Raw genomic sequence first — 24684 nt, forward strand, 5'->3', positions numbered from 1 at the left:
AAGGAAAGAGGGTTCCAATATCATTCTTTCTAACAAAATCTAGTTGGAGCACACATTTATTGATAATTGAGTCCAATTTCATTTAATAATGACACTGATTAGAAATCTGAATTTTAATAACTCATACAATGAATTAATTCACTAAAAAGTAACACTCGGGTGTGCAGTTAATAATACTGTTGCACAAATCTCACATACACACATATTATATTATAAACAGAAAAGAAAAATATCTGGATTCTGAAATGACTGATGTTAAACAGCAATTTTTATGAGACTGTTACTGATGTTTGTAGATGGTAGAAAGTAAAATGTAAAAGAAACTTAAATGAGGTTGACAGAGAATTACAACTAGATCTTGCTTTGTAAATTGTTGCACTGAATGGAAATTCAAAACAAACTTTTTAGCATTAAAACAAATAATTCACAAAACTTTTTGAGACAACTCACACACAAGTTAAAATTATTTTATTTGCAGAAGATGCTATTCTTTACACAACTTACCTTTGCCAATGTATCTCTGGGATCAAGAATAGATAATTTGTTCTTCCTTAGGGACTTGATGTGTTCAACTACTAAGCTGAAATGCTCAACACATTTTATAGAAAGTTTTTCTTGTAAAGCATTAAGGACATCCTGTGCAACATAAAGATATAATCACAAGAGGAGTTATGTAATTTAGCAACTACATTTTATTTTTTAATAAATACAAAAATGCAAACTATATATTTGATTAGGATATGATTTCATAATGTATGTTGTTTAGTGGATTGAGATTATGCTTGTCATGCAGAATTTCATGAGTCTATTTTGCAAAATAAAAAAAGTGACAAACAAATAAAATTTCCAGAGAAAACAGGAATAATTTTGAACTGATCATAATCTATTCAAGATCACTTTGATTAAATCTGAAAAGTGACAATCCCTTAATAGGCTCTTTTAATAAGAAGTACTACCATAAGAGATTTCTCTAAGACTTCGATAATTTTGGTTTCTAAATTAGGATCTTAGGATTTCTGTTTATCATTTCTCTACTAGTCACACTAGTAGAGGGGGGGGAGATTCCATTGGATTGGAAAAGTGCCAATGTATCTCCAATACATAAGGGCAATTCTAAGAGTGTAGTGGGCAATTACTGACTGATCAGTCTACCTTCAGTAGTAGTGAAAATCATGGAGGCAATGATCAAGAATGGAATTCAGGATCATTTGGATAGAAATGGAATTCTAAAGGACACGCAGCATGGTTTTGTAAAAGGACAATCATGTTTAACAAATTTGTTAGCTATTTTGACAGGGTCGCTCATGAGCTGGATTTAGGGAATAATTTCAATACTGTTTATTTGGATTTCAGCACAGCATTTGACTCAGTCTCATATGAGCAATTAGTTTATAAGCTGAAACAGGTTGGAATCATAGGGAAAATCCTTAGAAGGATAGCAGGATGGTTTAAGGGCAGGAGGCAGAGGGCTCTGACAAATGGTTATTCCTCAGTTTAATGTAAGAAGTGGGGTTCCCCAAGAATCAGTATTGGGACCACTGCTGTTTCTGATTTTCTTAAATGACAATGATGAAGGGATAGAGGATGTGATGTCTAAATTTGCAGATGATGTAAAGATTGGTAGAGTAGTTAATTATCACCGCCAAGCAGAGCTTCTTCAGAATGACCTAGATAGACTTCAGGGATGGTCAGAAAAGTGTTCATACAAGCTGATCATCACACTTGATGCATTCATTAGATCTGCAGTACACTACTACTCTGTTTTGCTGTATCACAATATATATTTGCCTTCTTAAAATAACATCACCTCAGCAGCTCACCTCTGTATGTGCACTACCAGGACTCTCTCCAGTGCTCGAAACAACTTTAAAGCTGGAATAGAGGCAGCAAGACTATGCTAGCTGATCTAGATTCCCATTAGTGTTACACCAATCCAGCAGATTATCTAGGGTCAAGCCTGGTTGTTCCAATGAATTATCTAGAATCTAACCTGTCCAGTTCAGTCCTGTGGATTCATTAGAGTCCAGCCTGTGAAAACCATTTTAAAACTATACCCTTTAAATGTAATGATGTTGTATCTGACTGATGCCCATCATAACTAGATAACATGAATAAATTCAAGGAGGAACTAGACAAACTACTGGAGGGGATGGATTGGTGAAATTGAAAGGTTTTTTTTTGGCTGATGCCATATAGTTTGCTTTCTTACATTGTTTGCCACTACTAATACTAATAACTTCAAATGACCCGACTATACTAGATGACAGAAGAAAGTTTTGTACCTGGTTCCTGTTTGAACAGAACAAACAAATAAGAAAATCCCATTTCTCAAATTTCAAATTTGTTCAAAAATTTATGTTCTTAATGACACTATAGTCAATTCACATATAAGCAATGCAATTGTTAGGCTGTTCAATTTTAGTCCATTGAAAGCACTAATATCTATAAATGAATATAATACAAAAAATTGTTTTCAGCTTGTCACTAATTAGAGCATTTTTGCATAAACTTAAAAAAGGAAGGGAAGGGATGGAAAAGGGCTTCCAAATTTGACAATTTAACTGCTCAGTATTATAACACTGCTGTACAGAATGATATTTTTTTAGTTAACACCGTATTAGCAAAGTGCTTATTTGAAAATTATATCAAATACTGCATTTTGTCCCAATTTATAAAAACCTATATAATGTTGTTCTACTGCAAAAATAATAAAATATCAACAACTAATCTATGCCAAAAAACAGATTTCTTCATAACTGCTTTCACAGTTTGTCTACTGCAGTAGAAGCCTGTATACTAAAAATTCTGTTTACACAGAACATCAGCCTTAATGACTTTCTGTTTCTATAAATTTTTAGAAGGTAGGAACATCATCTGATCTCCAGTGTAATAATTTAAAATTTGACCCATACAGAAAAAACTACTTAATTCAATTGACTGTAAGTCCAGTTAGTATTCTTCTACTATAATTGAGCACCAAACATTTCTTTTTGTTCCATCAAGAGAAAGCCATTTCCCCTTGCCTTTCTCTTTATATTACCTGTACTCAAAAAATCATCAACAGATGACAAACCGTTGAATAATTACAATGCAATTTTTGCAACAGTTTACTTCAGTGTGCCTTCTGGAATGACATTCTTTATGAAGGATCTGTAAGAACTTTTTATGCATCTTTAAATGAACTCCTTTATTCACAGCTTAAAAGGATTATACTTTAGTCCATATATAATTCTATTAAATGTTCAATAAAATTGTACATGATCATTAATTGTACATAATGAAATTGTACATGCCTATCTTTCAAGGCTTCTTTCATGCAACTATACTAACTAAATACAAGTGGATTGATTGTAGCTATGATAATAGGCTCGGCTCACTGCAGGGACATACAAATGATGCAATTGGCTATAACATTTTTGTATGATTTTCTTAGTTATTGCAATATTTATTTCAATAATATCATTTTTGTAATATTATAAATTAAATACTAGCATACATTTGGTAACACGACACTTTGTTCCCTACTAGTGGGCAAAGGTTAAAGTATAACTGATAAGAGTACAATAATTTGCAAAATAACTGATATAAATAATTTAAAAAAAAAATTGATATGGAAATAGATTATGTTTTGATACAACAGTACTGTGCACAAGCTTTTGAGTAATGCATGTCATGTTTCAGATATACAAATTAGCTCATGTCTATATGAAAATGATACGTCACCACCAGATACAGAGGATGAGGAAAGGTCAGGGAATGACCACCGCATTTCCCGGAGCAATATGGCCTTAGTTGCTAATGCTCCTAAAAAAACCAAAACAACAACAAACACTCTCCTCCAGAAATTTACATAAGCTATAAATTATTCTGGAAGACTGTATTACGAGACCTCTTCAACACTCTCATTAAGAGCATGATATTGCCTATCTGTTGGGGATAATCAATGCTCCCTTTTAATTTATATACAGAAGAGGATGCTATAAATTTAATAGGGAGCATTGATTATCCCCAACAGATAGGCAATATCATGCTCTTAATGAGAGTGTTGAAGAGGTCTGGTAATACAGTCTTCCAGAATAATTTATAGCTTATGTAAATTTCTGGAGGAGAGTATTTGTTGTTGTTTTGGTTTTTTTAGGAGCATTAGCAACTAAGGCCATATTGCTCCGGGAAATGCGGTGGTCATTCCCTGACCTTTCCTCATCCTCCGTATCTGGTGGTGACGGGCTCGAACCCCGGTCTAATCAAGAAGCGTGTGCTACGCACTGCTGCTCCTTCCCACCTGGCTACGGAGGTGCCAAGGGAGGAGAGTGTAACTTTGAATGTTTCCTCAGAATAATATGATTGAGGCTATACAAGAATTCAGGACTATAGTTTTCTTTTCAGCCATAATAATTTGTTTTATAAAAAAATTAATATTTGTGATACATTAAAATAGTAAAATTAAAAATGAAAGACTCTCTTCTGAAATCTATCACTGAAGTACTGTGATGCTTTCTGAACTTTTAATGACATATGAAAGGCATATTTCTCCCAAGAAAAATTATAAACTGTAGAATTCTTACCTTGTTTTTGTTACTAATTTATACATATGCCATTTGTTAGTTGTAATTTAATTTGTAAAGCATCTCTCTCTCTCTCTCATCCCAATGTGTGAAACAATGCAGCATGCTACACTATAGTCAATTCACATATAAGCAATGCAATTGTTAGGCTGTTCAATTTTAGTCCATTGAAAGCATTAATGTTTAAAAGAGTAGAATGAACGTTACTTTAATAATTGTATTGTTTTTGCTATAACAGGTGATTTTGAGATAAAAGACTAGTTGTAAAGTTATCTTATTATTACCATGACAAAAATGGAGAGAATTTTGTGCACTTTCTTCCAGTCAATTCTGCTTAGTAATGTTGGTGCAGTCTCTAACGTCAGAAACAGATAAGGACTGGTCACTAAGATCTCTACCTTAGTGACTAGTCCTCACCTGTTTCTGTGTCAATAAATTATTGTTTCTGGCTTAAAGAACATAGTAAGTGTTTGTTTGAAGAAATAGGTATTGGACAACTTCTTATTTGTCACATCTACATGACTGCTGATAAAAGGAACTGGAGGACAACATCCCATATATACTTGATGGAATTAGGTCTAAAGAACCTGGGTGATCACTCCAATCAGCAGTCATGTAGATGTGAAAATAAGAACTGAAGCACATGGAAGTATTTTTGAGGATGATACATAGATATAATGATGTGTGGCATGCCGCTTGCAGCCTTCTCATATGATCAGTTCCATTGAGAATGTGACTACAGGCACAGCTAATTGCGATCAATGACACCTTATAATGGCATTTATAAATCAGAAAGATTTATAAATGCCATTATCAGGTGTCGTAGTGATATAGTTTGTCAAGAACTGTAATAGCTCATTAGCAACAACTGTATGTTCAATGAAGCACACTACTCACAACAGTAGCGTGCTCCATTGGCAGTACATTGAATGCTTGGGAGTAAGCTCTTTCGGTAATTTGGGGATTCCCCCACCCAACTGTTACTTTAATATAGGCCCTGACTTTTGTTGCTATTTTTGTCTGATATTAAAGTGTATCAGCAAAAGTACAAATTCCTGGCAAATTGTGTCATATTGCTATTACTTGCATTCTAACATAACCCTCAAATGAGAGTCAAAGCGAGCCTTTTATCTGCTAATTTATTGCTATCAGCAAACTCCAGATCTTTATTTTCAAACCTTTATTTTCAAAGTTTGGCTATTTATATGTAATTTTACCTGATATAAAAGTGTATCACTATGTGAATCCCCTCAAATAACATCACCAAGTAGGAGAATCTGTTACTCATTAAAAACTAAAAGGCACTGTTGTGACTGGTTTTGGAACCATCTGATTCCATCTCCCAAAGAATTTCAATACCTGCATTGAAACAGTACTCACTTCTGAAAGTTATACTTCTGCACTTCAATGCTACATTGGGCCCATGCAGCACACTCACAAGGGTTTCATTATTCACATAACAAAAGTTATGCTTTAAAATTAGAAGTTTCCTTCTGATCACCTGGCCCAATGTTGCAAAATTAAGGCTACTACATGTTGTCCAATGATGAAACCAAATAGTTCCAAAACGAGCGAACAGTGCCTTTGAATTCTTAATGACTAATGGATTTGCATACTGGGTGATGCTATTCAATTAAAAACAAAATTATTTACTTTAGGTTGACTTGTTTAGAAATATCATTTCTAAAAGAGCCTAAGCTCATGTTCTGTCACTATCATTGGACAGACAATATTGCTACCAGATAGTAATGGCAGACAAACATACAGAGAAGCATTATTTTCTCAAACTATTTCAATACTTCTATTGAAATAGTATCCTGCTTCTGTACTTGAATAAGACAAGGTAATCTCAGCAAGTCATGTGTACTTTCATATGATTGCAAATATAATTTCTTTCTATTTCAACACAGAGCAGTGTTATGTGAGTAAAGTTTTCCATAGGGGCAAAAAGATCATTACTCTTGCCACGTATAGGAATGGTCAACAGGCCCTATGGGGTCACAAAAAAAAAAAAATCCCTTACAACTTGCTCCCTTTGGTATCCATGTATAATCAAACTGAATACACAGTTTTAAGTTTTATTTAAAAAGGGCAAATGTGCAAACTCTAATATATTGTAAAGTACACATGTGTACTGAAAGACATCATAACTGATTGCACTATAATGAAATGAAGAGACAATACTGATTACCAAGTTTGATATAACTGTTTTTTTTTTTGTTTTTTTTTTTTTTTAATTGTATTTTCATATATCCACTTTTCTTAAAAGTTTACCTAGAAGTAAAATGGGAACTGAAAGATGTAAACAAGCTGAGAATGTCAATTATAGGGATATTAGGCAATAATTTCTTCAATTAATCATTCAGATTTTTGAAAGCATTTTTTTCCGAAAATGTGTAGTAATACATGATATCAGAATACAAATGACAGAATACTGAAATAAAATAATATCGAAGAAAATTTTTACAATACCTGTACAGTTGTTGTACTATCATACTTAAATGACTTAGTCTGCCCATTCTCTAGAAAAACTTTTAGCACATTGGGCATGAAAGGGACACATGACTCAAATGGGGACGGCTAGAGAAAGGGAGAAAAAAAAAAACTGAAGAAAATGTTTACAGCTGACTTAGAATTTATTTAAATTAAAAAAAGAGAAAGAGAGAGAGAGAGAGAGAGAGAGAGAGAGAGAGAGAGAGAGAGAAGAACCCAAATCATCTTTGTGATAATAATGTAGTAAAACACCAGTGTTTTTATACAATCTTTGAAATTCCAAAAAAAAAATGTTTATTACCTAAGCAAAGCTTTAGCATAATAGCAACATCTTCATAGCATTAGTAGTCCATCATAATGAGCACTCACGAGTAATATATCTCTAATGAAGCAATTCTCAGTTCAAAAATATCATCAGAAGCATTTATGAGTATTTAATTATTGGTGTGTTGAAGGTATCCATTATCATTCAAACAAACTCTTTTCAAAATATTCCACTAACTGGATTATCAAACAATCCACAGACACTAATAAGAATTAAACATGGTAAATAAGTAAAGGTTTATTATATAAATATGGTACTGAAGTTGGTTGGTTGGTTATTTGATTTTTTATGGTGCAGTCATAGCTTAAGTTATAACGTGCCAAGTTGAAATGCCCATTTTTGGTAACTTATAAGTTCTTTTCCACTATGTACAACGGCAAATGTATTGCTTCCATGCATGCATGGGGGGAGAGAAGAAGCAGACCCATCAAAAATCTTAGGCTTGTGCTCCTCCATGGCTAGGTTTGCTACAACAGCACTAATTGGAGAGCCCATGCTGTACTATGACCCTGCTTATACACAGTGTTTTGAAATAACATAGTAGTACTGGAGAGACAGTTAGTTCTGCACCGCTACAAATATCCTCTATGCTCAAGGAAGCCCTATCCCTTACGGTGTCATCCCTCTCCAATGCCATGCATACCATTTCACCTCATGCTCAATGGGGATGCATGTAAATAGAGACACCACATCAAATGACACTATGACCTCATCATCTTCATTTACCTGAGCATGTATAAACTGCACAAAGTATCTTACTGTCTTTGATGGTAAAGTTTGAACATCCTACATTAGGAGATATCAGTTCAGTTAAAAATCTAGATAGTGCATGCATAGGGCTGCATGCACTATCCAGATAAGATAGGACATAAACAATACAATTGGCCTAAGCAGAAAACCTCCTTATGAATTTTCAATAGGCTATAAAATCTAGGCAACTGGCATCCCATGGCATGAAGTGTCCAACAGGTGTCTTTGGAAATCTCAGCATTCAACCAACCCTGCAGGATTTTGTTGACATGCCATTCCAATCCTACCAAGGGATTCCTATGGGTCACCTTATAAGTTGTCCTATCATTTAATATTTCCAAGGCTTTGTTATGGTAATCTATTTACCATAACAAAGCTTTGAGCTTTTGAACTCTGTTATGGTAAGCAGATTACTCACATCATCATCATCATCATCAGCCATTTTCAATCCACTGCAGGGTGAAAGCTTCTCCAGCAACTTTCCAGTTCTTTCTGTTTTGTGCAGTGACCATCCATTTAATACACACAAACTCGTGAATTTCATCTGTCCATCTCTGTTGTTGTCTTCCCGGTTTTATTTTAGCTCCTCTTGGGTACCATTCTGTTATTTTCTTTGTCCATCTGTCATCATATCTTTGAGCTATGTGTCTTGCCCAAGACCATTTAGTTCTTTAGTTTTGATAAGAATGTCCTTTACTTGAGTTTGTTGCCTAATCCATGTGTTTCTCTTCTTATCTAACAGTCTAATTCCCAATATAATTCGTTCCATTCTTCGCTGTGTCATTCTCAGCTTCTCTTGCACTCTTTTGGTGAGTACCCAAGTTTCACTTCCATAAATCATGGTGGGGCGTATACATTGGTTCATTATTTTACATTTCAGACAAATTGGGATATTGCTCCTCAGTATGCCACTATATATCCTGAATGCTATCCATCCAAAATTTATTCTTCTCTTGACTTCCAGCCATTTATCATTATTACAGCTAATGACTTGTCCCAGATAAGTATATGACTCCACCTTTTCAATTACTGCTCCTTCAATCATTATATCCCTTTCTGTGGCATACTGTTCATCATTACTTTTGTTTTAGCCATATTCATCTTTAGTACAAATTCCTTACTAACTCTACATAACTAACTAAGATTTTCCTCTGATTCTTTGGGATTGTGGCTTATGACCACAATGCCATCTGCAAATCGTAACTGGTTTAGGTACTCTCCATTCACATTGACTCCTTTCTGCGACCAGTCTAATCTTCTGAAAGCTTCCTCAAGGGCAGCTGTAAACAACTTCGGAGATATTGTGTTTCCTTGTCGAACTCCTTTCTCAATTTTAAATTTCCTACTGTCTTTGTCTAGTCTAATAAAGGAGGTAGCGTTCTCATATTTTTTCTTCAAAATCATAATATATGGGGTATCTATGCCTTGTCTTTCCAGTGCCCAAAACATTGCCTTATGCTGTATGGAGTCAAATGCCTTTTCATAATCCACAAATGCCAGGCATAATGGTGTTTTATATTCATTTTCTTTCTACATTAGCTGTTATATTACATGAAGGTGATCCATAGTTGAGAATCCTATCCTAAAGCCAGCTTGCTCTTTTGGTTGATTCTCATCAAGTATTCTTTCTGATCTGTTAGTAATGACCCTTGTGAACAACTTTTAAATGTGGGATAACAAGCTAATTGGTCTATAATTTCCAATTTCGATTTATCTCCTTTCTTATGCAGCAAAACTATGTTTGCATTATTCCACTCCTTAGGCATCACACCTTTTCTAATGCATTTTGTGAAGAGTCTTGCCAGTTTTTGTGTCATGTCTCTTCCTCCCAATTTTAACAACTCTATAGTAACTTCATCTTCCCCTAGGGCTTTCTGATTCTTCATTTTCTTCAACACATGTTCTACCCCATCAGGTATGTTGTATGTGTTACTAATTTGCAATCCATCTTCCCCGCTGCTGGTATAATTCTCTATAGTAGTCTTCTGCTATTTGAATTATGCTTTCTCTGCTATTTATAAGTACACCATAGCTATTCTTCAGTTTCAGTATCATTTCTCTTTCTGTATTACTGCTTATGGCTGCTGATTTAAGTCCGTCCTTTGTTTTCCCTTAATGCTTGTTCTACTTTTCTTGTGTTACATCTTCTTATGTCCTCTTTGAGTCCCTTTCTAATGGCTTTGCCTAACTCAGTATATTAAATTTTATCCTTGTCAGTGTTTATCTTGTTCTTCATTTGTCGTCTTCAGTTCATCACAAGTGTTTCTTGACTAATTTTTTCTTCTTTGGACTTCTTTTTACTTACAGGTTTCTTGGGCTTTATCACTTTCAGAAAGTTGTAATATTCCCCGTCGATATCTTGGTCCAGAGTAGTCTGCAGAAGCTCAAACTTGTTCTTAAGTTCCAGTACATACTGCTTTTTCTCGTCTTCTGTTATCTCAAAGACCTTTGTATTATTTATTCGAGTCAGTTTTTTCCTTTCTTTTCTTACATCTATGTCAAATGTGCATCTTACCATTCTGTGATCACTTCCAACATTTACCTTGTTCCATCATTCACGATATATCTTCTGTTAGTGAGGATGAAGTCGATTTCATTAGTTGTTAATCCATTTGGGCTCTTCCATGTCCACTTTCTGTTCACCCTTTTCTTGAAAAAGTGTTCATTACTGACAATCCTCGAGATTCTGCAAATTCCACAAGTTTTTCACCTCTTTCACCAATTCCAAAATTTCCTATAGTTCCCCTTTTCTGCACTGGTTTGTCTCTTTCCAACCTTAGCATTGAAGTCCCCCATAATGAGAGTGTAGTGAGTTTTCTGCTCATCTAGAAGACTCTCAATTTCTGTGTGCATTTCTTCAACCTCTTCATCATTATGTCTTGATGTTGGTGTATAATTCATTATAACCTTTAGCTTGTACCCCTTCTAAGAGGTACAACCTTTAGCTTGTACCTCTTAGAAATCCTGAGCCGTAGTCTTGACATCTTTGGTGATGTACTTTTAAATTCCAAAATGTTTTTTATATCTTTATGGACCAACTCCACCTTCACTCCTTTCACTGTTTCCACTGGTGTACAGCAGATTTCCACTTGATAAACTTATAAGTGATTCATTTCTTCTCCTTGTTTCAGACAAACCGATGATGTTCCAATTCACATTTTCTAGTTCCTTTTCCAGCTCTAATATCCTGTTGAAAGCCACTGGGGACTGAGGACCATTTGTTTCATCATGCTGTCATGCATTGGAGGGTTTGGTCTTTTCCTCTTCATGCTGACCAGGCATCTTGAAGAGAACCACTCTACATGTTCGTTGCCACCTAAGTGACGTAACAAATCTTACCATCAAGAAGGTGTGCATGAGTGGATTTTAGGGAGGCAGGCCACCAGACTTCTCCTAAATATTCTGAAATAGAAAGATATTGGATCCATCAGTGTTTTAGACTGAGTGTCTGATAACACCCAGAATGCTTGTTCCTCTCAAATAGAAATTTGGCTATCTACTCACATAGTAGACACCCAAATTTCTCCTGGCAATGTGGTCGCAGTTGATAGCACAGATACTGGAACTGTAAATGGATCAAGAGCTTGTGGATTTGTTGTTCAGAACATAATACCATAATAACATAGAGACAGGGGAGTCTGTATTCATCCCCTCTTTTAAACCATAATCTTGGATGGGATGAATGGTTTGGACTGGAATGCTTCCGAGCCATTTCCAGTTTCCATGCATGTGTGGAGGATAATGCCCATGCTCCTATGATAACAAGTGCTGCGAGCAGTGATCCCATGGTTATTTAAGGAAGTACTGTGACAGTTAAGTCTTACTGTTGATAAAGGAGGAGGTCGCTTCTGATAGCTACAGTTGTTTTTATCGCTTTTAATTCTGTATAGTGAAATTTCGTATTTTATGTTTATCTATCATTTTATCACTTTTATTGTACAATCAGTGTATTTTATTTTATTTGTATACTTTTATTTTTACAAAATTTGATCCAGTCTTATATTATTATTATTTTAATAAAGTTTCAGTTATAGATAGTTGGTGTGTTGCATTGCAGTTATTATGAATCACTTTCATATGTTAACTGACTTTTTAAAAATTTGTCAACATCCTCTTGAAAGATACCAAGGGTAAACAGAACTGGGACGAAGTATTTCTACATCTGAGGCAGATATTCAGAAGTGTGTCTTCCCCTCACCAAGTAAGTATACCTTTTAATGGTGTAAAAATATAACTTTTTGAGGACTAAATGCACAAGGCATAATATGTTATGAGTGAAATTAACTATATAATATCGGTATAAATACACCATAGTTTACCAATAAATTTAACCATATAAGTAGTGTAATGGCATCGCTTGATTTTATCTTATATTGTGGCTAACTTCACAACAAGATACCAAATATTGCACTACTTCGAATAAATAATACTTCTCTAGTAGAGGAGACTACTGTTATTTATTCTCAGTGGGCACCGCCACCCAGATGCATTTCACCTGCCCGCCTACTGATGAGTGAGCCAACAAGCTCCGAAATGCGTCTGGGTGGGGAGCCCACTGAGAATAAATAACAGTAGTTTCCTCTACTAGAGAAGCATTATTTATTCGAAGTAGTGCAATACCTGGTATCCCGTTGTGAAGGTAGCCACAATATGAAATAAAATCAAATGATGCCATTACACTACTTATGTAGTTAAATTTATGGCTAAACTATGGTGTATTTACATCGATATTATATAGTAAAAATATAACATATGTCTTGCTGCACTCAAGACTGATTCCTCATGCACCCTCATCCTCCTTCTAATGGTAATTTTAAGACATATTTGCCAATGTGTAAATCTCCTATTATATTTACCATGTCCAACCATCAGTTTGTGTGAAATAACTCAACTCCAAATGGGCAGATTTTTCATGGAATTTTATTTGTTTCTTTTAGAAAGATCTGTTGAGTTATCACAAATTTCATTCTTCTTCTTCTTCTTTGTCTTTGCCTTTTCCCACGTTATATAGGGTCGGCATTCAATGTTCCCAATTCACACTTTACATCCCCTTCTTCTCCTCTAGTTGGATTAACTTCTTAACCGGAACACATCTATTGGTTTTGGCACAGTTTTTACAACCGGATGCCCTTCCTGACGTCAACCCTCACCATTTATCCGGGCTTGGGATTTAAGCTGCCGATCTACTAAACCTGCCGCAGCTATATAAATGGAGTAGCTCTTATTCAGTGATGAAGCTTCCTCGTGATGTCACAATTTAATAATTTTACACAATTTATGCCAAATTTCTAGTCACCACTGAACAAGCAGGTGGCACTGCTGTAGTTCTTTTATCTCCTGAAAACATCCAAATGGCTGACTCGGTAGAATTACTGTGACCCTGAAAATACCAATAATGTATAACTCAGCAACACGTGAGTATTTTTAAATACAATTTGGTATCCTGAAAACTTCTATATCAAAGCTATAAGGTAGCACAACTATTCTACTAAGAATTCCCAGTGACTGATTATAGTTCCTTAAAAATTTAATGACCTTGAAATTTCCTATGTTTTCCTATGTCTGAACATAATAATGATAGCCATTTTAAAAAAGTTCACAGCCCGCAAAATAAAAATACCTTTAGGTCCTAAATCTTAACCTATCACTCACTCACACTTATTTTATCTAAAATATAACTTCTTTTTGAGCAACACTCCCGAAAACTTTCATTATTAATTAATTTTAATAGCGCAATAATTTAGCTAGCATACAGCTGGTGGCACCAGCTGTATGCTAGCTAAATTAGTGCATCACAAATGCATCACAAATTTCATTAAAATCAGATAAACTAAAATCCAACAAACATTATTTTCATAAATATCATATAGGCATGGGAGCCGGCAGCATGGTGCAAGTGCACCACCTTTGGATTTTGAAGTAATACACAATTTTTAACATTTTCATTAATTTACTGATTCAAAAATATTGGTGAACAAAAAATTTATTCCCACATGCACCACCTTGCTATTGTTATTTTTGTTATTTTTGGTTTTTAGGGGCATTACCAACTAAGGCCATATTGCTCCGGGATATGTGGTGGTCATTCCCTGACCTTTCCGCATCCTCCATATTTGGTGGTGACAGGCTCGAACCCCGGTCTAATCAAGGAGCGTGTGCTACACACTGCTGCTGCACCACCTTGCAAAATATCCTGCCGGTGCCAATGCATATAGGTTATATATAGATCATAGCTGAAGCACTGGACATTATGTCTATTGCCATACACTGATTATAGAAATGAATGAACAATATGGTGTGAGCAGAAAAGAAAAATTCTCATTTTAAGCACTGCACAAAAAAAAAGTACATCTATGGATGACTTTTAAAGAGCTCACTTTTTTATTGTCAATTTATTAAAATATAAATAATGAATGATTACTATTTGTTTAGTATATTAATCATGGAAGGGTAATGACATGCATGTTGAATTAAAATTTTTATTAAAATCCAGAGTGAACTAAAGAAAGCAATTTAAATTATTATTATTTAAAAAAAAATTTTTTTTTTTAACCTAGAGCAAAGAACAGAACTACAACCAAAAACTTTTGCCTTATAATCTTCACTTACACAGTATAGAGGAGATCCATTGATGACTACTCCTTCAGCAAAACGAACTCTAGATGGGTTTGTTTTTAACTTGGCCTTTTTTGCCTCTGTTAGTAAGGCAGACTTTCTGGTTGTCTAATAACAAAGAAAAAAAATAAAATAAATAAAATAAAAGAGAAATAATTCAATGTATATATCAATTTGAATATGTCACTTAACTTCTTGTATCACTAATGTGACTCCTGCTATGTTTTATTGTGTGAATTCTATTTTTTGTCAATTTCGAATTGAATCATTAATTTTTTGCATTATCGATCTTTTGGACCTAATCATTACTAAACCTAAAAACTAAGTTTAATAACTAAACTAAATAGTTAATGAATCATTCTGTGGAGCCGCCATTATGAAATACCTCAGCACAACACTACAAATATATAACATTTCTTTAAGAAAAGCATGATGTTATTTACTTGTAATGTGGTGATAACCCCCAAACTGCAGTTTTGTTGATTATCATCACCTCTGCAGTTCTACTCTGACATCAAAGTAGGAAGTATATGACACAAGCCTTGTCAATCAATTCAACCTTACAGAAACTGTGCAAGAATCATGGGGTGGAATATTTCTCAGCATGGTCTGTGCTTGTTAACAGGAGCGACTGTTTTTATGGTAATGGGATACACTTAAATAGAAATGGTACAAGAATATTTGTTGATGCTTTTAAGGCAGTGTTAGGTGTTGGAAAACTGCTAGTTTGGGGGTGGGGGATATAAAGCAGACTAATAGATTAATGGCAGCCATGCGTAAAGGTGAAAGCAATTCTTGTGCTGCATCTACTGAGACAAGCTGCAGCTTGGAAAGCTAGGTGTCAGAGATTACAAAAGTCGGCTGGAGATTACTGGGAAACAAGCAAATACATGGGCTAGGTTAATGTTAATAAGAGCAAAAACAGGTGCACATATACTTGCTTGTATGCTATTGCTAGGAATATAGCAAAAAAATTTGAATTTGAAGTATTAGTTAAGTCATCAGATGCAAACATTATTTCAATCTTTTCTAAATACAACTGTGAAAAAGCTATGTTCTGTATTAAAAAAAAAAAAAAAAAAAATATATATATATATATATATATATATATATATATATATAATTAAGTCTTGAAATCAAAATTCCCTTTTAACCTATCAGCAAGCGAAAGCAAATTTAAAAGCTACCTGCTTCAACAAACACTGCAATTAGACACCAGCCTGCCAATAACAGGAACACTTGCTGCATAAAATGTGAGGCATGGGCGACAGTGATTCCAAATTTTGCATCAATCATGAAGCCAACGAGTGTTACTAACTGCATACGGCATTAAAGAAGTTTGCTATCAATAGCAGCACATCACATATGCCAGTCAACATGTGCATATAATTAGGTTTAATTTAATCATGAATTTTTCCTAATTGTGTGATAATTAACAGACATTCCTGCAATTTTTAAGTGGGGAGAATTCAAAGAAAAATCTTCAAAAATAGCTATTACAGTTTCACCTCTGTGGATGGAGTAGTGAAGCACAAATTGCTTAAATATTGTCTGAATCAAACTGACCCCATTGATTTATAAATAATATAAATCAATGGCAAAGGGAGGGGTTTCTGTTTTCCTAAAAGTGACTACAATGGTATATTTAGTATTAGTAGTGGCAAATGATGCAAGAAAGTAATTTATACAGCATCAGCCAAAAAAAATCCCATTTAGCAATATGTATAGGACTTTCTTTAATTTATTCAAACTACCCACTTTTCCATGGAGTTTTTTCCAACAATCAACTACCTGCTGGTCTCAGAGTTTTAAAATCTATTCAGTAAGACAAACTGATGATATTATCAACAACAATTTCTAAATGGGAAGCATGCAGGGAAGTAATTATAGAAGCTAGCAGACTTTTTATAGAAACTAAGAGATACTGTTTAAGAATTAGATCTAAATGGATGTCAGATAAACTGATGAGGCCAGTGGCAGAGAATAAAAAGGAATGGGATGTTCAAAAATTATCAGCAGATACAGAAACCTATAGTACTTAAAAACTAGTCTTCAATTAAGTCATAAAGTGGGTTAGGCAAGCCAAGGCATAATATGTAAAGTCTCTGGAAAAGAATACAAAGAAAAGTAGCAAATACTCCTTTACTTTTTTACATTACTTTACTTTTCTTATAGTGATTAATTTACTAAACACTGGAAGGAAAAGGATTACTCACACTGCTCCTCTAGATATGAATGGAATAACTTTTGATGAACCTACTCAGGTTGCTGATAAACTGAATGTTTTGTATCTATGTTTACACATGAATTTTTTTGGGATGGAGATGCTATAATTACACTGAATTACAGAGAACTAAATGATTTTGAGATAACTAAAAGGAAAGTGGAAGAAAACTGAAGCTAAAAGGCACCTGGATCAGATGAGATCTATATAATTATATTGAGAGAGGGAGCAAAAGCGGTAAGCAAAAAAACTTTAGCCATAATTATCAGAGAACCCTTGGATTTAGGGGAGATTCCTATGGACTGGGAACCTGGGAATGTATCCCCAATTCACAAAGGGAGATCAAAGAGTGAAGTGAGTAATTATTGACCTGTAAGCTTTAATTCTGTTGTAGAGAATATAATGGAGTCATGGTAAAGGAGTAATGCAGGGCAATATAGACAGGCATGCAGTTATACAGCAGTCACAGCATCAATTTGTTTAATGAAGATCTTGTTTGACCAGACCAATCTGACTGGATACATCATACAGTAACAAAGTAACTGGATGCAAAAAATAATTTTTGGCAACATATACTTAGATTTCAGAAAAGATTTTGACACTCTTCTGAATAAAAGACTGCTACATAAATTGGAGCAGTGTAGCATTAGGAGCAGGTTACTGCTATGGATAAATGGTTGGCTGAGTGGAAGAAGGCAGAGAGTGGTTATCAGTGGGCACTGTTCTTCTTTGACAAATGTTATTAGTAAAATCTCTAGAGGTTCAGAGCTGGGACCACTGTTATTTTCAATATTCATTAATGATACTCATGAAAGCATATCAGGCTTCAAGCAAGGTTAATGATAGTAATCTGGTAGGTATGTTACTGCAACAAGATCTAGAGAATTAGATGATCTGGGAAGTAGCATTTAAGTTTAACACTAACAAATTCAAGGCACTGCATATGGAAGTAACACACCTGGGATTAACTGTCAGTCAGATATGAAATTCTTTGAACAATGCAGACAGGCTGCTAGAATAGCTCATGGGGTTCTGTCAATGACATGGAAGAATTTTATCAGCAGGCACAAGGAAGTGATCATTCCATTGCATATGCCAATGATTAGGCCACATCTTACTGTATAGACCTGGAAGCTGCATTTAAGGAAGGATATGGATCTGTTGGAATGGATACAGACAAGGGCAATGATATTAGTGCCAAGAAAGGCTTCAGATGCTGCAAATTGCGGAATCTGAAAACTAGTCACTTGCAAGGATATCTGACTGAGGAGTTTAAAGCTTTAAATGGATTGAGTAAACTAAATACTGCTATTTTCCTTCATCCTTCTTCTTGCTCAGACAATAATCATGGCAGGGCATAGAAAGCCTGAAGGATAGATGTGTAGAAATTTGCTTTCAGCCAGTGGGTAGTTTATTGTTGGAACAAACTTCCATATGGTGTCGTGCAAAGGGGTAGGTTAAATACATTTAAGAAAGACCTAGAGAAACCATTAGAGAAGATGTGAGAAGTGGTGGGTTTTTTTTTTTTTTTTTGGCTGATGGATCATTTGAATCATTTTCCACTACTGATATTAATAGGTATTTAATACATATTGTAAGCAGGAAAGAAATATTGATATAAATCAATATTTCAAACTAAGGAAATGATAAAAGTCCTTTTGTGATGAAATAACAATATTGGGAAGGGGGCACCATTACAAATATACAGCACTACACTTCTCCTTCTCTTACTCTTACAAAAATTGTTGTATATTCAATACTGAGTTGCAGAGGGTTCATAGTGATTCAGCAGATCCTGTTGTTAAGAAATCCTGGGTTCAGCAAACTTGGTGATCCAATGCTCAATTCAGACAATTTTGTTTGGAGGAGAAATTGAAAGTACAAATAAATTGTGTTATATTTATTTATAATATACAAATAAATAGTGGCTCACTACTTGTATATCTGCAATGAAATACTGAGACAATCTGTAATGATTGCCTCACAAAATGGGAGATTAATACCATTACGAAAAAAAGAAAGAAAAAAAAAATATATATATATATATTTTTTCAATCTATGGAATGAACAATAATCATAATTTGTAACAATTAAATTTTGTCCACAGGCTATATTATTAATTATTAGGTCACAAAGTTTTCTAAACCTAATTTTTTTATTTATTTATTTTTTTATTTTATTTTATTTTTATTATTATTATTATTTTTTTAATGTTCAAAAATAATATGACTGGTATACATAGTCTGAGCTTGACTGATGCTGTATAAGGCTCACATCTGGTGAGTATGGGCTTGGCACACCCAGGGTCCTGAGCGCGCTCTCGCTCTCGCTCTCTCTCTCTCAGGTAAACTTAGAAATTTTTTTTGGCTGGTGCAGCATAAGCCTCAGGCTTTCTTGCACCATACAGCTAATAATAATAATAAGCTTGCTTTCTTACATCATATGCCTCTGCTAATGCTAAATCATATTATCAAATAGCACTTTATTTTTTTTTTATTTATTTTTTTTTTTTTTTGCTTTTGAAGAGCCGAATTAACAATAACAATATTTAATGATAGTCAATTTGTATATGAGATGTGATAACTTGACTTATTCTTTCCTTGGGTGGGGGAAGAAGGTGATATATATATATATATATATATATATATATAGATAAATGTTTATTTTCAGTATATCGAGTAGGGGTGCTGACCTGTCAACTGTAATTACCATGGAAAAAATTGAGAATGCCTCCAAGGTAAAAGAGATAACCTAAAATTAAATTAGATTAACATAAAAATAATATTGATGGTACCTAAAGTAGTGGGTCCTAGGGCTTTAACTACTTCTTCCTAGGGTCGGCAGCCAAAGCCGCAGGAGCCACCACAATAGGCAGGGTCTCTGTTTCTGTTAGGATGTATACATGTGAAACATATATATATCCTAGCCGAACCGACAGAGACCAAAAGGAAGGAATAAAATTCGAACATAAATAAAAATAAGTATATAAATTTAAAACAGAGTTAAAAATCTAAAATAATGCCAATTAAATCTTTTTAAATGAAAAACGAATGAAAGTTTGAATTCAAAAAGAAAATACAGTATAAAATTTAAGCAAAGTAACTGTAAATTACAGAATAAACTCAGATTACTGCCAACTTACTATGTGCTTGGATCAGAATCGGTGAAATTAACCTGACTTTTTTATTCCATAATTAACCTGACTTTATTCCGTAATCTACAATTATGAATACAATTTGAATTTATATCCCCTCAGGCAAGAGGAAGAATCCCATCAGCATTCAGCTTACTCAAACCATTCAAGGCCTTATACATCTCATTCAGATCACATTGTAGGTGCCTAGTCTCCAGACACTGTAATTTTCAAAACTTTAGCTTTTCTTCATAAGAGCAACCCTTTGTTCCGTTCACTAATCTTGTTGCCCTTCATTGTACTCATTCCAACAACTCTACATTCTTCCTAAAATTAGGCTTTCAGACTCTCAGTACTCAAGGTGTGGCCTGACCATTGCCTTATACAAGGGGATAATCACCTCCTTATCCCTGCTTGCAAAATTCCTGTATACCATTGACAAGACACTATGAGCTACACTTGCAGACTATCTGCAGTGCTCAGAAAATTTCATATCTGACTGCACAATTATCCCAGGTCATTTTCATTCTCCACTACCCTGAGTGTAATACTATACAGTTGGTATGTTACTCTGGGGTTACTGCTTAGCATATGGAGTACTTTACATTTGTCAATGTTAAACTTCAGTTGCCACCTTTCAGCCCATCAGCTCAACTTTTCTAGATCCTGTTGCAGTAGTGTACCATCCTTACTTTCATTAACAACCCTACCAACCTTCGTGTCGTCTGCAAACTTGGATGTTAACCTGATATACCTTCATCAATATCATTGATAAATATAGAAAACAGAAATGGGCCCAATACAGACCCCTGTGGAACTTCACTAATAATATTATTCCACGAAGAGCAGTGTCCATTGATTACCACTCTCTGTCTTCTCCCAGCAGCAATTTGCCCTTAATGCCATACTGCTCCAATTTGTACAGTAGTCTTCCATGTGCAACAGTATCAAAAGCTTTCCTAAGATCCAAGTATATGATATAAAAATTAGTTTTTGCACTCAGTTCCTTTGTGACCACATCATTGTATCCAATGAAATTTGTCAGACAAGACTTCCCCTTAACAAATCCATGCTGTGTCCGAACTATAACTGGTCTTGTCTAGATGACTTCAGTATTTTTTTGTGTTTTAATACACTTTCTCCGGCTGAGGCATATACAGGAGACTCATAATGGCCGGTATAGGTGTAGCATCACATACCAATCTGCACCCCATGACATAGCAGAAATTGCCTTAAGGAGATTCAGCTTCTTTAGACAGGTTGTACTAATATGTTTAACATGATCCAGAAAACTTAGTTTTTTATCCAGAATTAGTCCAAGAAATCTAATACTCTGTTAAAAAAGTAATTGGATGATAGTCAAGTTGTAAGTCTGGGTCAGGATGTTAATTCCATTTACAGCAAAAATGAATTGCTGTATATTTTTTGCCCGCTGAACAAGCTTGTGCTTGTTAATAGTGCCTTGAAGCTGTCTTTCAATTAGATGCATGTTTTGAGAGTGGCATGAAATTGCCAGATTGTCAGCATACAGGTATGTTTCAACTGTGTTAGGAATATATTTGGTAACTGAATTAATCGTGATGGAGAAGACCATGGCACTAAGCACAGAACCCTGGTGGACTCCTTCTTCTTGCACAAATGTTTGGGAGAGAGCAGAGTGAAATCATACCTGAAAGGATCTATTGCTTAAAAAGTTCTGGATAAATTTTGGAAGACCTCAAAGATCAGATTCATAGAGGTTGTAAAGAATACCATATTGCCTGGTTGTGTCAATAGCTTTTTTGATGTCAAGACATATCGTCAGTAAGTGTTCATTCCCAAGAAATGCATTCTGAATGTTTCCTTTTGCTTTGACTATTAGGTCAAGTGTCAATCTACTTCTTCGAAAGCCATATTGATTTCAACTTAGAATGTTTTCTGTCTCTAGGAACCATGTCAACCCAGCATTAATTATTTTTTCTAATGTTTTTCATATACAGCTAGTTAAAGCAATATGTCTGTAATTTGTTGGATCAGAATGCTCCTTTCCTGGTTTTGAGAATGCTAATACAATGGAATGACACTAGCTAGTAGGGTAGTAATTCTCATGAAAGATTCTATTGTATAGTTTTAGAAAGGCAGACTGGGACTCTTCGCTCAAATGATATAACACAGCATAATCGATTTCACCAGGGCCAGAAGCACTACTTTTTGATCTTAAGAGTGCACTGCATAACTTAGTCGTGGTAAGGAGCACATTATATGGAAGCTTGCATGAAGTATTGAAGTTCAGATTATATTTTTCTGCAACTGAAAGGTTGGCTCATATGCAGTTACAGCTGAGAGTGTTTCAAGTGTTTCACCTAATGAATTAGCAATTTCAATAGGATTGCAGATTTCTTTCCCTTTTAGAAGTAGTATTGGAGTGCTTATAGGAGGATATTTTTCATTAATTCTTGGAAATTTAGTCCAAACTGTTCTGATGTCTGTGATTCTGTTTATAGTGGAAGCATATCAGAACCATGTCTCTTTTTTGCTAATTCATTGTATATGACAAGCGCTAGCTCTTGCTTTCTTGAATGGTATGAGATTAGCTATGATTGGTTGTTTACAAAATAAATTTCAATATTTATTCTTCTCTTTTTTGGCATTGCTACAGGCTTCATTTCACCATAATTTTGGGTGTGAGTGGGCTTTCGTGGATGATTTGGTTATGGAGGTTTCTGCAGCTGCTATTATTTTCTGAGTGATGTAAGTTACCACAGAGTCAATGGTGAGTGTCTCGAAGGTCTGAATATCTAAATGTGCCAGTTTTTGATAATTTTTCAGTTAGCTTTGTCAAACTTCCAGACTGTTTTCATTTCAGTTTGAGGCCTCCAAACAGTATGCACATTACTGGAAAGTGGTCACTGTTAACGAAGGTTTTCAGTACCTGTCCAATCAATAAGGGAAAACAAGTTTTGCGAGCATACTGAAAGATCAATTACAGAAGATAACCTTGAGGAGAGATGTAGGTATGTGTGGCTGCCATTGTTTAACAACATTTAAGTTGTGCTTTTCAAGCAATTTTTCTATTAATTTCTCTTATCAAGTTGTAATGAACCCCAAAAAGGGTGATGCCCATTCCAGTCACCCAAGATAAAAACAGGCGGTGGTAGTTGAGTAACTAAATCAACTAAAGTGTATGAACGATTGGACGAAAGGTATAAAGACATAACTGTTATTTCTATCCTGACCGAACTCAGGCAGCGATTGTTTCTAAAGTTGTTTGCAGTGGGATAGGTCCGAAAAGAGTTCACAAGTTTACTAGCAATGCTACTGCTCCATGAGTTACATTAGAGGTGTTCCAATCTTTTCTAAGCATTATGTGATGTTTTATGCTTATAGATATTTGAGGGGGCAGGTTTGTTTCCTGTAGACAAAGAACAACAGGCTTGTATTTCGTAATTAGGTCATAAACATCGTCTAAGTACAGATATCGATGTTTCAACTATTGATGATCCTGCTCAGGTAGCTAACAAACTAAATGAATATTTTGCATCTACATTCACACATGAGGAGTTATTCAGGGAGGGGAATGCCAGTAGAATGCCAGTAAGCTAGATAATCATGTAATAACTGAGAGTAAAGTGGAAGAGAAATTGTTGAAAATAAACATAAGATTCCATTCACCTGGGGTGGATGGAATCTATCCAGTTATATTAAAGGAGGTAGCAAAGGAAGTAAGCAAACCCTTAGTCATAATTATGAGAGCTTCCTTGGACTCAAGGGAAGTACCCATGGACTGGAAATGTGCAAATATGACCCCAATCCAAAGGAGGATCAAGGGGAGACACAGGTATTACAGACCTATTAGTTTAACTTTTGTTCCAGGGAAATTAATGGATGCACTGGTTAAAGAAGCACTGCAAGGTCATCTAGACAAGACTTCAGTTATAGCTCAGACACAGCATGGGTTTGTTAAGGGAAAGTCTTTTCTGACCAATTTTATTGGATACAATGATGCAGTCACAAAGGAACTGGATGCAAAGAATAATTCTGATCATATAATTGGATCTTAGAAAGCTTTTTGATACTGTTGCACATGGAAGACTGCTGCATAAATTGGAGCAGCGTGGAATTGGAAGCAAATTGCTACTATGGATAAAGGGATGGTTGAGTGGGAGAAGACAGAGAGTGGTAATCAATGGACAATGCTCTTCGTGGACTAATATTATTAGTGGAGTCCCCCAGGGTTCAGCATTGGGTCCATTGTTGTTTTCTGTATTCATCAATGATACTGATGATGATATATCATGCTTAATGTCCAAGTTTGCAGATGATACAAAGGTTGGCAGGGTTGTTAATGACACTAATGACAGTACGCTGCTGCAACAGGATCTAGAAAAGTTGAGCAGATAGGCTGAGAGGTGGCAACTGAAGTTTAACATTGACAAATGTAAAATACTGCATATGGGAAGCAGTAACCCCAAAGTAAAGTATCAACTGTGTGGTACTACAGTGACAGTGGTAAAGAGTGAAAAGGACCTGGGGGTAATTGTGCAGGCAGATATAAAGTTTTCTGAGCAGTGCAGATGGTCTGCAAGAGTAGCTCATGGTG

At 35.0% G+C, this 24684-nt stretch overlaps 1 protein-coding gene across 6 annotated transcripts in view; it reads right to left on the minus strand.

Annotated features, from left to right (window-relative positions):
- Positions 1 to 24684, minus strand: part of LOC150080735 (uncharacterized) — an 856799-nt gene that overhangs the window by 176000 nt on the left and 656115 nt on the right. For all 6 annotated transcript variants that reach the window (XR_016547438.1, XR_016547439.1, XM_090382087.1 and 3 more), the window contains 3 exons: positions 14743 to 14856; positions 7038 to 7145; positions 505 to 636 (listed from right to left, as the gene is read on the minus strand). Coding sequence is in view for 4 of the 6 variants with exons in the window: in XM_090382087.1 (XP_090238213.1) it covers positions 505 to 636; positions 7038 to 7145; positions 14743 to 14856 (354 nt within the window). In the remaining 2 variants the exon portion in view is untranslated. The remainder of the gene's footprint in view (positions 1 to 504; positions 637 to 7037; positions 7146 to 14742; positions 14857 to 24684) is intronic.

This window comes from Mastigoproctus giganteus, chromosome 9, assembly GCF_048544385.1.
Source record: "Mastigoproctus giganteus isolate SK-2022 chromosome 9, ASM4854438v1, whole genome shotgun sequence".
Taxonomy (NCBI): Eukaryota; Metazoa; Arthropoda; class Arachnida; order Uropygi; family Thelyphonidae; genus Mastigoproctus; species Mastigoproctus giganteus.